At 42.7% G+C, this 16,149-nt stretch overlaps 1 protein-coding gene across 1 annotated transcript in view; it reads right to left on the reverse strand.

The window, feature by feature from the left end:
* Nucleotides 1-16,149, reverse strand: part of RYR3 (ryanodine receptor 3) — a 371,986-nt gene that overhangs the window by 146,100 nt on the left and 209,737 nt on the right. The window contains exons 39-40 of the mRNA XM_060096078.1: nt 2,609-2,882; nt 244-358 (exon numbers count right to left, since the gene is read on the reverse strand). Coding sequence (XP_059952061.1) covers nt 244-358; nt 2,609-2,882 — 389 coding nt within the window. The remainder of the gene's footprint in view (nt 1-243; nt 359-2,608; nt 2,883-16,149) is intronic.

A 16,149-nucleotide genomic window follows, 5' to 3' on the forward strand; every position in this document is an offset into this window, starting at 1 on the left:
CCATCTCAGAAGGAGCAGGGCTGCAGAGGATGGGAAGGAGACTAAGCAGCCCAGTGGAATGAGCGAGAAGAACTACACTGGCTGGACCCCATCTCTTGGCTCCTTCCTGGCTGTGCGCTCATCCCCGCCCCCTCCTTGGGAAGAGTCACTAGGCAGTAGGCACCAGCCATGTGGCTGTGAAGAGGTCACCTCACGTCCCTGCCCAGGGGTCAAGTTCTGGTTAAATTCTCCTCGGAGAATTACCTGAGATTTCTCTGCACCCAGCACGTTCACCATCACCTCCATGACTGTCTCGTGCATGCCGAGGACTCGCATGAGGTTGGGGTGCTGGTAAAACACCTTGTTGTTCATTATGTCTCTAGGGTAATCAGAGAGAGAGGTCAGCCCTTGCTCATTTCAATGCCAGGACAGTTCAGGGGCGAGAACACACAAATGCACAAACATACTCAGAGTGAAGTAATGTACATGTGAAGTAATGTACATGTGACGTGCTGGCAAGGTGCTAAGAAGGCACTAGGTTGGTGAGAATATACGTGGAGGGCCTTTCTTTAGCTGAAAGGAATATTTTGTGCTCCTTTATTTCTACTAAGTGCTCTCTTTCTTTGAAATATTTCCTTCTAATAACATTAAACAGTTGTCCCTTGATTTTTTTTTTGCTTGTAATAGTTTTGAGACAGCTCAAATCACTGGATTTCTCTTCCTCTGTGTGCTAAGGGTCTTCTATTTTCTGTTCTCTTGTCCTTATATCTATGTCTCTATGTACTTGAGTTATACAAATGGTAGGGCTGTACCCTTTCCTTAAGGCAATTGTGTATTAGGTACCAATGACATTTTTGGACAGCAGTGCTAAAAAATCAATGAAATGATCAACACTGAAACATAAAAGGAATTATATTTTTAAGTCATTCAACATAAATTCACATAATAAAGCTGCAGGCAAATCAAAACACAAGCAGCTTATGACCGGGCTGTGGAATCCCTTGCAGGTGGTTACTCTCTGCCCATAGCCATTTCCCCAAGGGTTGCAGCTGTTAAGAGGAGACACAATCAGTTTTTAGCGCAGCTGTGTCTACTGCAAGGGCTGGGGGAGAGGCTAATTCTGTGGCTTTTTTCTCTTTCCATAAAAGTCTCTTCATCTCTATTATAAGATTCCTCTTTGGAAATGAGTTTAAAAAATGAATGCATCTTCCCCCGACTCCCAGCAGGTGTCCTCAGAGTCCCTGTTCTGGGCCTCAGTGATGCTCCTTTACTCTGCTGGCTCGAGGGTGGTAGGACGTAAGATCCAGCAGCAGGAAGGCTGTAGCTCTAGTGCTTGATTTTAATCAAGTAAAACTGTGGGCTGGTCAGTGAGCCTTGGGGGCTTCAGTTTTCTCATCTGCAAAAGGGAACTATGCTACCTAATTAAAGGAAATCTTTTTGATGTCTAAAATGTGATCTTTCTTGTGGTATATATATACAACGGAACACTACTCAGCCATAAAAGAGAATGAAAATTTGCTATTTGCAGGAACGTGGATGGACTTGGGGGGCATTATGCTAAGCGAAATAAATCAAAGAAAGACAAATACTGTATGATATCACTTATATGTAGAATCTAAAAAATATAACAAACTAGTGAATACAACAAAAAAGCAGCAGACCCACAGATATAGAAACCACATTAGTGGTTACTAGTGGGGAGGGGGGGAGGGGAAACATAGGGGTGGGGCAGTGGGAAGTACAAACTGTTGGGTGTGAGACAGGCTCAAGGATGTGTTGTACAACACGGGGAATTTAGCCAATATTTTGTAATAACTGTAAATGAAAAGTAACCTTTAAAAATAAAAAATTTAATGATAAAAATAAACAAATAAATAAAATGCAATCTTTCTGGTGACGTGGCTTCTAAGGAAGAGCCACAAGCTCCTGTCATGGGGAAAGGTGTCTCAAAGAACTGAACAAAATGACTCCACATTAGTCCTGAAAAAAGGGAGGAATTGGGCTGTACTTTTTCAGAGGGAAGTCTCAGAAGATCTCCAGTCAAAAACTCAAGTGCTCAAAACGTTTCTCTCTTGTGGGGTTGAACACACTGCCCCTTCCTCTGGATTTTTTCATTGCCTCCCTGGGGATACTTTTATCAGATTCAAACTAAATATCCGCTTTTCTCCAAGACTCCTCCCCACTTCTTCTGGCCGTGCCCCTTCATCGCAAGTAGCCCACTGTCTGGTCTCTCAGGTTATCGAAGGTGACTGATTTAATGAGCACATAATCCCATGAGGAGTGAAGTCAGGATGGGGGCACACGGAGGTTTTATGTGATTTGATTCCGGAACTGCCATGTAGCAAATTGAACCAGTTTTCCCACCGGAAGCTTTTTTGTGTGTGTGTGTGGTACGCGGGCCTCTCACCGTTGTGGCCTCTCCCGTTGCGGAGCACAGGCTCCGGACGCGCAGGCTCAACGGCCATGGCTCACGGGCCCAGCCGCTCCGCGGCATGTGGGATCTTCCTGGACCAGGGCACGAACCCGTGTCCCCTATCATCGGCAGGCGGACTCTCAACCACTGCGCCACCAGGGAAGCCCTCCCACCGGAAGCTTCTTGGAGAACCTGCCCTTGATGGGAATCACCTACCCCAGCCCGTTGATCATGAGCAGCTCCTCCTCCTTGCCCATCCGGACACTGAGCAGGCAACGAATCTGGCCCAGGGCAGCCAGCAGGCTGATGGTGTCGCTCACGGAGACCTGGCTGATGGTGTAGGTCTTCCGCAGCGCCTGCAGCAGCTCCCCGATGCTGTCGTACTGCCTCCGCAGGAGGCTGAACATCATCCGAACCAGCTCTGCATCCTGGATCTGGTCCTCCTGGGCCCAGCAGATCATGGTCTGTGAGATGAGCTCCTTCAGCGTCGCTAGAAGGACAAGATGAAGGACCAGTACTGAGGCTGTCAAGGCTCCGGAGAGCTGCATACTTCTGCCACGTCATTCAGTGATAACACACATCATCAGCTGGGCAGGGTTAAAAAATTCTTTTTTTAAGGGTGGGGTACAGCAGGTAGAGAAGTAGAACATATTACCAAAAGGCAGGACCGTGAGCCGTACTATAAGAAAAGAGTATCTCCACTTTGAAGTGAGAAACCTAAATATTCTATTTGGATTAAATGACATTTGAATGATGCTGGACATAGAAGACAAAATAAGATGCCTTCTTGCCTTCAGGGTGCTCACGAGCTGGTTCTTTACATTTTCATTTTGACTTAAAAGTTACATTTTATCTTTATTTTATAATATAATGTAATACACACTAACAGGGGGGTATGGATGCAAGCACCATGGGATAGAGTGGGGAGTGAGTGATTCTGGATGGATGAAAACATTAAGAAGACATTGGTCACTGCCTCTTTAGAGTAAAGCACTATTAAGCACTGGAATTTCTCTACCATAAATGCTATTCTCCAAGTGTTCTAAAGATACCACGTACCACAAAATGAGTAAGCCATGCCATTGACTCAAGAACTCTAAAATATATTTGAGATGACACAAACATAAAAATACATTAGGGGATGGAGAGAAGTGGACTGAGAACACTCTATTAGGTCCAAAGACTTTGCAACACTGGACATCTGACCATCACCTGCTGAACTGGCTGTGTTGTCCTGGATCTTTTTTTTTTTTTTTTCAGTACGCAGGCCTCTCACTGTTGTGGAGCACAGGCTCTGGACATGCAGGCTCAGCAGCCATGGCTCACAGGCCTAGCCGCTCCACGGCATGTGGGATCCTCCTGGACCGGGGCACGAACCCGTGTCCCCTGCATTGGCAGGCAGACTCTCAACCACTGCGCCACCAGGGAAGCCCAGTCCTGGATCTTTGGCAGGAGTCAGCTGACATTATGTCAGGGACTAATTTCACAAGCATCAAGAGAGAAACCAGTATGACTCTGAATTCAAAATTTATCAGGGCTCATGCTGGTTGCACAGAAACACCACTGGCTGCACAAGTAAAGGAAAGACGGCTGAAGTGGGACTCAAACCAGCACTGGGACCTTCAGAGGTTGAACGGAATGGCCCCTGAGAAGTGCTGATGGGCACTGGTGTGGGAAGATGACCAAAAGAGAGAGGTAGATCTGTGCAGGAGGGCAGAGTGATAGGGGACCCTGCCAGAATGTCTGGGAAGGCACTGCTCACCCCTCTCCATGTCATACACATTTCCAGAAGATGCCATAGCAGAAGTTAGAAATGCTGCTCTTATAATTTCATCCAAGTCCAGCTCTGCCTGTCACACTCCTGCAAGGTATGGATGGCACCAAGATCGTTAATTCAGACCCAGTGATAAAGGCAGAGCTCAGGGGATGATGAAGGTCACATAGTCTATCAGTGAAATGACTGGGAATAAACTCAGATGGGTGCTCTCGGTAGCCTGTGCCCCATCTTTAACAGTCTAGTTTTCTACTCCATATCACTAAATATGGCAGATATCTGCTCTACATACAGTAATGGCTCATCATAAGGATATAAAAATAGAACTTCATTACCAAAGCTGCAGAAGAGATCTAGATGTAATGAATTAATTTAATTTACCGCTGTGTCTATCAACCCTGTGGGTGTTTTAGGTTCAGATAGGAGACATAAGCTGAAAAACTTTTAAAAGGATACCCAAGGCAGAGAGAAGCACAGTTAAAAGATGTTCCTAAGAGATCTCACTAGGCAGGGATTGCTGATTAATATCTGTTAGGTTAGATAATATCTGTACTCTCTGAGAGAGAAAAGTTGTTTATGGTCTAAGCCTGGGCTCCTCTCAGGAACTTGTTTCCTCAGTAGCCAAATGTAAAGGTTCCTGTTTCTCCTACCTAATAGTCACACTAAGGAATAAAAGCAGGACAAAACCATAGACACTCTTGGATGCAACGTAACTTTATCTAGTCCTAGTCCTGTATGTACAGTTCCCTCTTAAGCCTGAATTTGGCCTGAAAGAATTACAGTTCTCAATACTTACAACCAAATTCTTTGCAGAGATAACACACATCACCACAGTCCCCGCCACACTTGAAAAGCAACCAACAGAGTTGTTAATCAGCTCAAGGGCCATTCCAACAGGGAATTTTACAGAGTCATAATGAAACCAAGCAAATATTAGCTTTCCCTTAACCTGGCTTTCAGATTAATTCAGGATTTGGGCTTGCTCTTAGCCACCCACTGACTTATCAATCCAAATCAACATTTGTAGCCTACAGAATGAAACACTGCCAGCAGAAGGCAAATGGGAAAGGAAACAGCTATTTTTTTTTTTTTTTTTGGAAAGGGCAAGATTTTATTTTATTTTATTTTAATATAGTTGATTTATAATGTTGTATTAATTTCTGCTATACAGCAAAGTGATTCAGTTATACATATATATACATGTATACACACACACATATATATGTATACACAGTCTTTTTTTAAAGTTTTATTTTCCATTATGGTTTATCACAGGACACTGAGTATAGTTCCCTGTGCTATACAGTAGGATCTTGCTGTTATCCATTCTCTATGTAATAGTTTGTATCTGCTAATCCCAAACCCCCAATCCATCATACCCTCCCCCCCAACCCTCCTTGACATCCACAAGTCTGTTCTCTGTGTCTGTGAGTCCGTTTCTGGGACATAGCTCTTTAATCCAAAAGGGTGGAGCAGGAAATGCCCCACAGGTTCTTCATCCAGGCCAGCCTTCAAGGTACATATGAGACAACAGGATAAACAATTACCTGTGTGTGACCAAGCTAATGCTCAGTTAAAAAAATGTGGCCCCAAGATCCTGACAGAAAGAGCAACTCATCATTGTGTATCAATGGGCAGATGTAACTCAGCCAAAGGCATGACATTTAAGGCCATTCTTGTTGGACAGGGGCTCAAATGGTGAGACCAAGGTCCAGAAAGTGAGAGAAAGAATAACTATGAGAAGAAAGCAAATTGGGGGGTGGGAGGAAACATTCTTAAGAACCCTGAGAAGCACAGCATACTTTGTGGCCTGACGTATGCTAGAGACCTAGCATCCCCCAAGCAAACGTAGACTGAATCATGAATTTCTAAAGGTCTAAATACTTCTGGGACTGAGAAAATGGAGCGTTATACCCCTGGCAGCAACGTTGTTGACAATTCCTCAGATTTTAATTAGCTCCCACGAGCCAGCATCAGAGAAGCGTAATCAGGGTAGAAAGGTTAAAAAGAATACATTTTCTTTTCTTTTCTTTTTTTAAAATAAATTTATTTGTTTTTGGCTTCGTTGGGTCTTCGTTGCTGCACGTGGGTTTTCTCTAGTTGCGGTGAGTCGGGGCTACTCTTCGTTATGGTGCGCGGGCTTCTCATTGCGGTGGCTTCTCTTGTTGCAGAGCACAGGCTCTAGGCGAGCGGGCTTCAGTAGTTGTGGCTCACGGGCTCTAGAGTGCAGGCTCAGTAGTTGTGGCACACAGGCTCTAGAGCACAGGCTCAGTAGTTGTGTCACACAGGCCTATTTGCTCCGCGGCATGTGGGATCTTCCCGGACCAGGGCTCGAACCCATGTCCCCTGCATTGGCAGGCAGATTCTCAACCACTGCACCACCAGGGAAGCTCAATACATTTTCTAGAATGTGGTAGGCTCACCATGTATCTGTACATCTGGGGATTAAAATAATTAATGCACATAACCATGTCTGGCATATACCATGGGCTTAATAAAGGGTAACTATTATGCTATCTATGCCAGTAGCTATAAAAATGTGATCCACAGACCCCTCAGGCAGTTTGCAAGGCCTACTGTATTTTCATAATAATTCTAAAATGTCGTTTGCTTTTTTAATTGTGTGGATAGCAACACGGATGGTGCAAAAGCAACAGTGAGTAAAACTGCTGGGGACCTAGCACAGATCAAGGCAGCAGCACCAAACTCTATGCTTTACTGCCACATCCCTGGAACAACGCCCAGTGTCTCATAAGAATGTTCTGAGTGAAATACAAAGATTATTAATTGTATTAACAATAAACTCTTGAGTATACATCCTTTTAATATCCCATCTGACAAAATGGGAAGCATGCCTAAAGCACTTCCGTTGTACAAAGGTCAGTGGTTTTCCTGAGGAAAAACACCTGTGCAATTGTCGTCATTATTATGAGCTAAACTAGGTGCTTATTTCATGGAATGACATCTTAATTAAAAGAATGACAAACTATGGTTAATAGTTTGAGTATTAACCATAATACTCTCTTGAGTAACAGAGAGATATTTTCTTAAAAATGAAAGAAGCCTGTCACTTGAAGGAAAACAACTGATAGTACCTACTGCCAAGTTTATCATTCGAGCTTTCAAGTAAAAACTAGAATTTTGCAAAATGTTTATCTGCCACTGTGAAGTTGACAGCTTCCCAGCACTTAAAGACTCTTCTGATTAAGTTGTTGATATTAATGAATGATTTAAAAATATTTTATAATAAAATGTGGCAACATTTGAAAGCTCTGCATAACTCAGTGAACCAATAATTTCCCAAAGGTCAATGCATGATGTTACAAAAGCATCATGGGTAAAAGAATCCATTTAACATGCAAGATAGACCAATGGATTGTTATGTATCCAAATACAAAAATTTCTTTAATATGATTTCAGATCCCACATAGCAAATTAACTTTTGAGGAACTATTATTGTTGAGTTTTGATGTAGTATCAGAGAAGAATATCCACAATTAACTGAAAAGGCTACTAAAAATACTCCTTCCCTTTCCAACTATATATCTGTTTGAGGGCAATTCTTTAACCAGATATAAGAATTAAAAAAAAAAAAAAAAAACAGAATCTAGCTCTCTTCTAAGTCAGACACAGATTTATAAAAATGCAAAACAATGTCACTCATCATTTTTTTAATTTTTAAAAATTCAGTTGTTTTTCATAGAAGTATTTTATATAACATGTAATGGGTTTACTATTTATTATTATTTAATTTATTTATTGAAGTACAGTTGATTTATAATATATTAGTTTCAGGTGTACAACACAGTGATTCAATATTTCTATAGATTATACTCCATTTAAAGTTATTATAAGATATTGGCGGGCTTCCCTGGTGGCACAGTGGTTAAGAATCCGCCTGCCAATGCAGGGGACACGGGTTCAAGCCCTGGTCCGGGAAGATTCCACATGCTGCGGAGCAACTAAGCCTGTGCGCCACAACTACTGAGCCTGTGCTCTAGAGCCCACAAGCCACAACTACTGAAGCCCATGCACCTACAGTCCGTGCTCTGCAACAAGATAAGCCACCATAATGAGAAGCCTGCACACTGCAATGAAGAGTAGCCTCTGCTCGCCGCAACTAGAGAAAGCCCACGAGCAACAGCAAAGACCCAATGCAGCCAAAAATAAATAAATAAATAACAAAAAACCCCATCCTTAAAAAAAAAAAAAGATATTGGCTATATTCCCTGTGCTGTACAATATATCCTTGCAGCTTATGTATTTTATCATAGTAGTTTGTACCTCTTAATCCCTTACCCTATCTTGCCCCTCCTCTCTTCCCTCTCCCCACTGGTAACCACTAGTTTGTTCTCTGTATCTGTCAGTTTGTTTCTGTTTTGCTATATTCATTTGTTTGTTTTAGTTTTAAGATTCCACATATAAGTGATAATACACTGTATTTGTCTTTCTCTGACTTATTTCACTAAGCATAATTGGGTTTATTATTTTTAAAGGAATTAACAAAAAATCATTTTCTCATAAAACTGATAATAAATTAGAATTTAAAACAATTCTAATTCTAATTCAGTTTTAAATGTGTAACGTGATAGATATAATCCTCATAAACTAAAGCGTTTTGGGATCCTTGGTAATTTTTAAGAGCATAAAGGGGTCTCAAGACCAAAATTTAGAGAATCAGTGGTCTCTATAAAAGGCCTATGTTAGGTGATGGCTGTGATTGGAAAGCAAAGCTTTCCCTACAGCTAAGATGAAACCCTGTTCCATTAGGCTATGTGATTCTAATCAAGTGGCTGAGACCTGAACCTTGAAAAGTGCAGCTTAGGAAGCGTTCTCTGTTTGTTTCTGGATAGGAGGTAGATTAAATGAGAGTATAAAAAGAGTAAGACAGCTCACATTGAGAATTAAAGTGAAGATTAAAGAATCATTATCTCGAAAATTGAATCCCGGCAGTCGGCAAGGGGCCCAGCCGTTACCCATTCATCACCAAAGGGCTTCCCGCCAGCTTGAAGGGCCCTAAATGCTTCCCTCTTCCATTTGGGTTGAAGATCAGTCACCTTGGGAGCAAGGAGGGGTCCGGGTACCTTTGATACAGAGGTTGCTGGGCCTTCTGCAGCCTGCTCTGTGGCCAGTACAATGGGGTGCACAGAGAAAAGGTGGGCTTCAGGCTGCAGAGGGCGGCATTAAACCTCTGCTCCCAACATTAGCTTACCTTTCAGCAAAGACTTCACTCTCATTAACGCTGGAAACCACGGTTGTCAATTCCAGAAGGCTTTGCTCTGGAGGCCATGTATATCTAGGCCTCAGGACAGACGTCACTCACCTGTTTCTGCCTCTCCTCATCTTAGTAGCTGAATTACTTCCAGTTGTGTCCCTCCTAAATAAGCTTATTAATAGAAGGATAATTTCTGTTATGTGCCCAATTTTGAGTAAAGAACTCTATATGAAACTATTTCAAGACACAGTAATTACCCACAGCAGCCTAGCTGGGAAAACTAAATACATACATGTGAAGAAGAAATAAAGTGTAAAATAATGGGCGAAACTGTGTTGCCTAAGACATTTAGACATAAGACAACTTATAAGAAGGTACAACTTCCATTGTAATACATATACCCAAAAGAAATCAGAGAAGAGAAATGATCAGATCTTCTCTTCTTACTTTTTTCCCTAATGAGTCCTTTATCTAAAGTTCTTTATGTTTCTAGAATAGGTCCACATTACATGGAGACTAAAGAAGAAGGGAGGGAAAAGTTCTATCATGAAGTTAAGAGGGTCCCTCCAAGGGAGATACAAAACAATCTGAGAGAAAAGACATTCCAATGGTTTGGAATGCCATTTCCCTTCAAAATATGATTCACACAAGTAGTTCACGTAGTAAATACTTATCTTTTTTTTCTGGTATCAATGGGAGAGTGCTGACAATTTTGGAAGGATTTTCAACAAAGCAAACGGAGGCCATTCTCGAGATATATTTGAATCTCTTAAGCAGAAACAGATACAACTAAATATTGATTTCATTTCTGCTGTTTTTCTAAATTCATCTTTGGAAATGCTGTCCTTTAATGACTAAAGACACTCTGGTGTTCATAAGAAACACACCTCTATGTCTGTGAGTCTGTTTCGGTACTTAGAGAACGAATTTATGGTTATGGGAACGGGGCGGGGGGGAGGGGTAGATTGGGAGTTTGAGATTGACATGTACACGTTGCTATATTTAAAATATATAACCAACAAGGTCCTACTGTAGAGCACAGGGAACTCTACTCAATATTCTGTAATAACCTATATGGGAAAAGAATCTGAAAAAGAATAGATACTTGTATATGTATAACTGAATCACTTTGTTGTACACCTGAAACTAACACAACACTGTTAATCAATGGGAAAAAAATTGCTAAAACTACAAAAAAAAAAAAGAAAAGAAAAGAAAAGAAATACATCTCCTGAAGGGGGCAAGACTCTGGGAATAAGGTAAAGGTGAGGTGGAGAGGTCAATCTACTGTTTGCCATCATGTTCTGGCCCCTGTTACTTTCTCATAATGTGCACACACGCCTAATTGCTCCACTCAGAACCTCCACCCCATGTGATAAAATTGCTTCCCCAGTCTTGGTTGCAGTGCTAGGATTTTTATCCACCAATTTACCTGTTCCAAGAAGGCCTTGTCAAGTGAACTGGATGGTTCAGCTCATGGGATTTTAAAAAAGCTAGCGTGCTCTTTTCAAAATCGAAAAAGAAAGAAAGATATGTAACCAAGCCCTTATTTTTCTGTTGAGAGATAAAAAATCCTATGAAACAGAACGCCTTTGGGATGCTAGACGTGTACATGTGGTTTCCTTGATGATTATAAACGGCTTCACTTATGAAATTATTAACATTCTGACTCACACCTTACTTTTGTAATTAGTCTAATTAGGGATAGTCAAATCTAGGCAACTATATCAAGTATATGATCTAGAAACCGCATTTTAAATGATTGCTCAGGCTAACTCAGAGTGGAAATATTTCTAAGGCACTGTATTGTTTAGGGAGACCTGATGACTGAAAGGTAGCCTAAAAGAAAAACAGCTACTTCACTACTTAATTTCTCGACTAGTCAGACATTCCACATAAGAAGAAAGAATTAGAGTGTCTTCAAATTAGAGCTAGCCTTAGTACACCGGTTTGGGAGCCCAGGTGGTCATTTGTTGGTAAGTTGTTTATTTCCTTCCTCTTGTCACTTGGTAACCTCCTACTGGACCTCAGGACCTCAAGCCCAACCATTCTGTGAACCTAGCAAACAAATTCTCTAGGGAGTCACCCATCATACTTGGTATAACGCTTTTCTAAATGGTCAAATTACCAGCTTTGCCATGCCAACTACAACAAGAGAAAGGCCATTTATTCTCACGGTGCAGGTTTAAATTTTTAGGCTTCCGAGGTCTGAAAAGAATCTTTTCATCTCTAAATTTAGACCACAGTCCAAGTGGCCATCAAACAACGAAGTGCATGCTTATTATCAGACAGCAGATGTTGGCCACTGGCAAAGCAAATCCCTGCAGCTTACAGATTCCAAACCTATGCTGGTGTTACATTTCTTTGAGTGTGCTCTTAAATCTGAGTCAGTTTGGAAGAAAAAGTGTTCCCGATTACATTGTGGAGAAGGCGCAAACAAAACGGCACTGCCCTTAGTTTAAACTTAGAAAGCAATTTATAATGCTCACACTTACAATGGGAAAAGAAAAACAATTATGTGTCTCTAAATCACGTATACTTATTTTTAAATTCTACGTGATTAAAAAGTCAGCTTGTGGCATGCTGCAAATGCTCTGGAGGCGTAACAGTTGGTAGATGAATTCCTAGTAGAAAGAACAAGTGTATTTTGACCTCTGCTTTCTTCCTCCCTGGGGTAGGGTGAATAATGCCCTTCTACACCCCTGCCAAGATGTTGAGTTCTAAATTCTCAGAACCTGTGAATAAGTTACCTTACATGGCAAAGATACTTTGCAGATGTGTTTAAGTTAAGGATCTTGAGATGGGAAGATTATCCCAGGTTATCTGGGTGGCCTCAATGTAATCACAAGTGTCCTTTTAAGAGGGAGGCAGGAGGGTTAGAGTCAGAGAAGGACTTGTGATGACAGAAGCAGAGGTTGGACCGGTACCTCTGCTGGAGGGGCCACCAGCCAAAAAATGCAGGCGGCCTTTTGAAGTTGGGAAAGGCAAGAAGCGGATTCTCTCCAGAGGACTGCAATGCTACTAACCCGTTTTAGACTTGTGACCTCCAGAGCTGGGTGATAACAAATTTGTGTTGTTTTAAGCCACCAAGTTTGTGGTAATTTGTTACACCAGCAGTAGGAAACTAATATAGTTCCATGGATAGGAAGCCCTGGGTTGAGGACATTTGACTGTGTTCCAGAAGCTCCAAATCAGACTGGAGCATCTCAGTGAGCAAGTACTACAGACGTTGGAACCTGAGAGAGAGGCGGTTTTCTAAATTTTTTATGAGGCAACTGGAGTAAATAAAGGACAGGGTTGCTGACAAAAGCAAAGTCTCTCTGGATCTGGCCCAGAGCTTGTGTCCAACAAGAACAACATCAAACGCAGAAAGTACCTACCATAGACCCGTTGTTATGGCCCATTAGATAACGTACACACATCACAGACAGCACATTCTCTAGTTCCCATAACACAGCTTTTTGGCCGCTACTCCCCCTCTGAACATCAAGGGTAGAAATACCTACATCTCAACACTACCCGCTGAGTATATGAAAGATGCTGAAGCTGATGACCATCATGGCATAATGAATATTCCTGACACTGAGCCAGCATCCATTTGACCATCCTTCCTTCTTAACAGAACTCTGCTTTTGTACCGATATCTGCCTCTCTTCTGCCTTATGGCCCATGTTCCTCTGTGAAAGGACCCAACACCACTACAAAGGTGGCTCTGTTGACTAAGTCACCAGCACACGTTAGCTTCTAGGTCACACTCGTCGCTTCATAAGTTGACCCATGATCCAGTTCTTCAATCAAAGGTGATCTCAGGATCCTTGCCTCGAAAATCAGGGCAGAAGAAACTTTCTTGCTTTTCCCTTGGACACTGTAATGCATGGATGTAAGGCCCAGAACTACAGCCACCATGCTGGCTGGGGACGTGAGCAGAGCCAAGGGATTAACTCAACCAGGGCCTGGCTCCATCTCTAAACCTCCAGGTACGCCAGTCAAAAAAGTCCATTGTCAGCTACTCTACCTGAATTGGGTTTTCTGTTCTTTTTTTGATGAAAGCCTCTGAAATGATAATTGTGGAGGTGAAGTTCTGACGTATGACCTGTGCTTCGTATATTCACTTCAGAAGCTGAGAGGGATACCAACTTCTAAGTATCAGAACATTAAACTGAGCACTGCTTTAGTGAATTCTTATATTCCCTTCCCTTACCCCGTGAAGTAGGAATTATTATTCTCTTTTTTACAGAGAAGAAAACTGAAACATACAGAAGTTACAGAAATTTGCCTAAAGTCATAAGTAGTCAATGAGCAAGCAGGGATTCTAACCTTGCCTGCTGGAATCTAAACCCATCTACTTTACCATTCTAGTGCTGCTTACTCTCAATAGCTTCATAAAATTCAGAAAAATAGTTATCTTTATTAATGCTTTAAATTTATATTATACTGCTTAGATGTTCTCTTAATAAACTCCAAAATGGATTCAGAAATAAATCCTGAAAATCATAAAGCTTTAGCTCTTTTTCTAAATGACTCTGAGCTGGGCCCATGAGTTACTCTCTCAGAGCCTTGGATTCTTCACCAATAAAATGAAGTGAACAATATAAAATCCATGTTGAAGAAAATGAATGGGAGTGTGGTCTAGTGACAAGAGTGCGGGGTACTTTGTTCCCGCTCTGCCTGTGTGACTTTGGTCAAGATGCTTTACCTCTCTGTGTCTCTGTTCACTTCTATGAAGTCAAGTCACTTGTGGCTTTATATTCTATGATTCTGTGTCTATCCAACCCACTGAGCTCTTGAAAGGGTAGTTCTAATTTATTAAAATGGTGAATGAATGCCTATGGCTTCATTGGGTAAAACTGATGAGCACCAAGAATTTTACCACTGCTTTTTAATGCTACCCAGCTTGCTCTTACCCATGATGTTACCCAGCTTGCTCTTACTAATAGTAAAACCTGAGATTGAGGAAGTAAAATCTTAAAATGCCAGCAGTTACTGACCATAGTGAGGAAGTGGTCATTATCAAAGCATCACTGCACACTGCTAATCACTTACATCGAGGAGATGAGCTGTGGAAACTTGATGGCCTTTCTGATGACTGTCCTGATTGCTGGAGGAGAAAGAGCCCTTCCTATGTCAGGGGTCAGATGGCACAATAACACTCTCCAGATTTAGTTGGGAAGATTTACTGGGGAAAGTCTCATGCCCTCTGTGCTCTGACCTCCAGAGCTTCCTCCGGGCTGAAAGTCTGGTCTGTGTTACAAAGTATCCAAATACCTAGACTTCTGAGCAGAGAAGGTCAGGGAGAAAGTTAAATCCATCCACTCCAAGGAGCTGTGGAAAATTCATCATGCTAATTTCTCTGAACTTGCCTGGTGCCTCTCTGTCTCGGGCTGTGCACTTGGTGCCACTTTTGCCTCATTTCAGTAGAACAAGGATGCTATTCAGATCACTGAGAACAAGGTCACAAGGCCCTGAAAACCTGAAAGGCAAAGCCTGCAAAGACAACTGGACATTGTTGTTCTAAGAAAGAACCGCTCTGTTTACGACGGGGCCCAATGAACAGGCACTGGCTGTCAGACCCCCAGAGGCATGTGATGCGCAAGCGCCCCACCGCCTGACTCTGCAGCAAGCTGAACATCTAAGAAAGCACCCAGCTCTTGTTCATCTCAGCTCTCCATTTAATTTTGGGACATGTCTACTTGTTTCCTTCTCTACGGGCTTCCTTGGCTGAGGAATAAGGATAAAAGTTCAGGCTGCTTTCTAGAACATTCTACTTCTCACAACAGTAGTAGCCAATATTTAGTAAGAGCTTCCTGTGTGTCAGACTCTGTGCTAAATGCTGTATCTGAATTATCACTTAACCCTCATGACCACCATGTAAGAATAGAAAGGACAGATGCGGCAGGAACTGAGTTTCTCCAACACGGATGGCCGTTGTTAGACTAATCCTCACTTTATTTTTTATTTTTTTGGGGGTACACGGGCCTCTCACTGTTGTGGCCTCTCCCGTTGCGGAGCACAGGCTCCGGACGCGCAGGCTCAACGGCCATGGCTCACGGGCCCAGCCGCTCCATGGCATGTGGGATCTTCCCGGACTGGGGCACGAACCCGCGTCCCCTGCATCGCCAGGCGGACTCTCAACCACTGCGCCACCAGGGAAGCCCCTCACTTTATTTTTTATGTTGGCAAAGAAGCACTTCAATTTAATAAACGCACCAAGGATCTTGTAAATAGCGGGTCTGCTGAGGCAGTGGGGGAGTGAGTGCTGGACAGGAGACGGAGCCTCTCACCTCTGCACAACTGGACCCTACAAACTGCCCAGTCTCGCTGGCCTGGCTGCCCTGGACCTTGGCTCTCAGGGCACGCCATATGGGGACAGTCTCGTGGAGGTTGGCTATTTCTGCTAAATCTGTTTCCCTCCCTCAGTGGTTTTCTACCTTGGCCAGAGCATCCCCACTTGTGAAGCAGACAACTTCATCCCCAGGACCGTTTCCCCAGCTGGCTGGCCACACCCTCCCGTTAGAGGCAGCCCCGCAAAGCACCAGTGGGGCTCACGGTGCTGGTTCTGCCAGCCCATCTCTGCAGACCTCCTGAGGTCTCATCCATCATATGGAGATAATTAGCCTGTTGTTTCTAAAATAGTCAACCAGCCTCATAATCACTTTCTCAAAAACACTCAGGCGATTAAATGACCGATGATGACAACAGGGTAAAGAGAACAGAGAGAACAGATGATGTTTGCTGATGTGTTAGGGAGGGAAATCTCTGAAATGAAGA

The sequence above is a fragment of the Mesoplodon densirostris genome, chromosome 4 (genome assembly GCF_025265405.1).
Source record: "Mesoplodon densirostris isolate mMesDen1 chromosome 4, mMesDen1 primary haplotype, whole genome shotgun sequence".
Taxonomy (NCBI): Eukaryota; Metazoa; Chordata; class Mammalia; order Artiodactyla; family Ziphiidae; genus Mesoplodon; species Mesoplodon densirostris.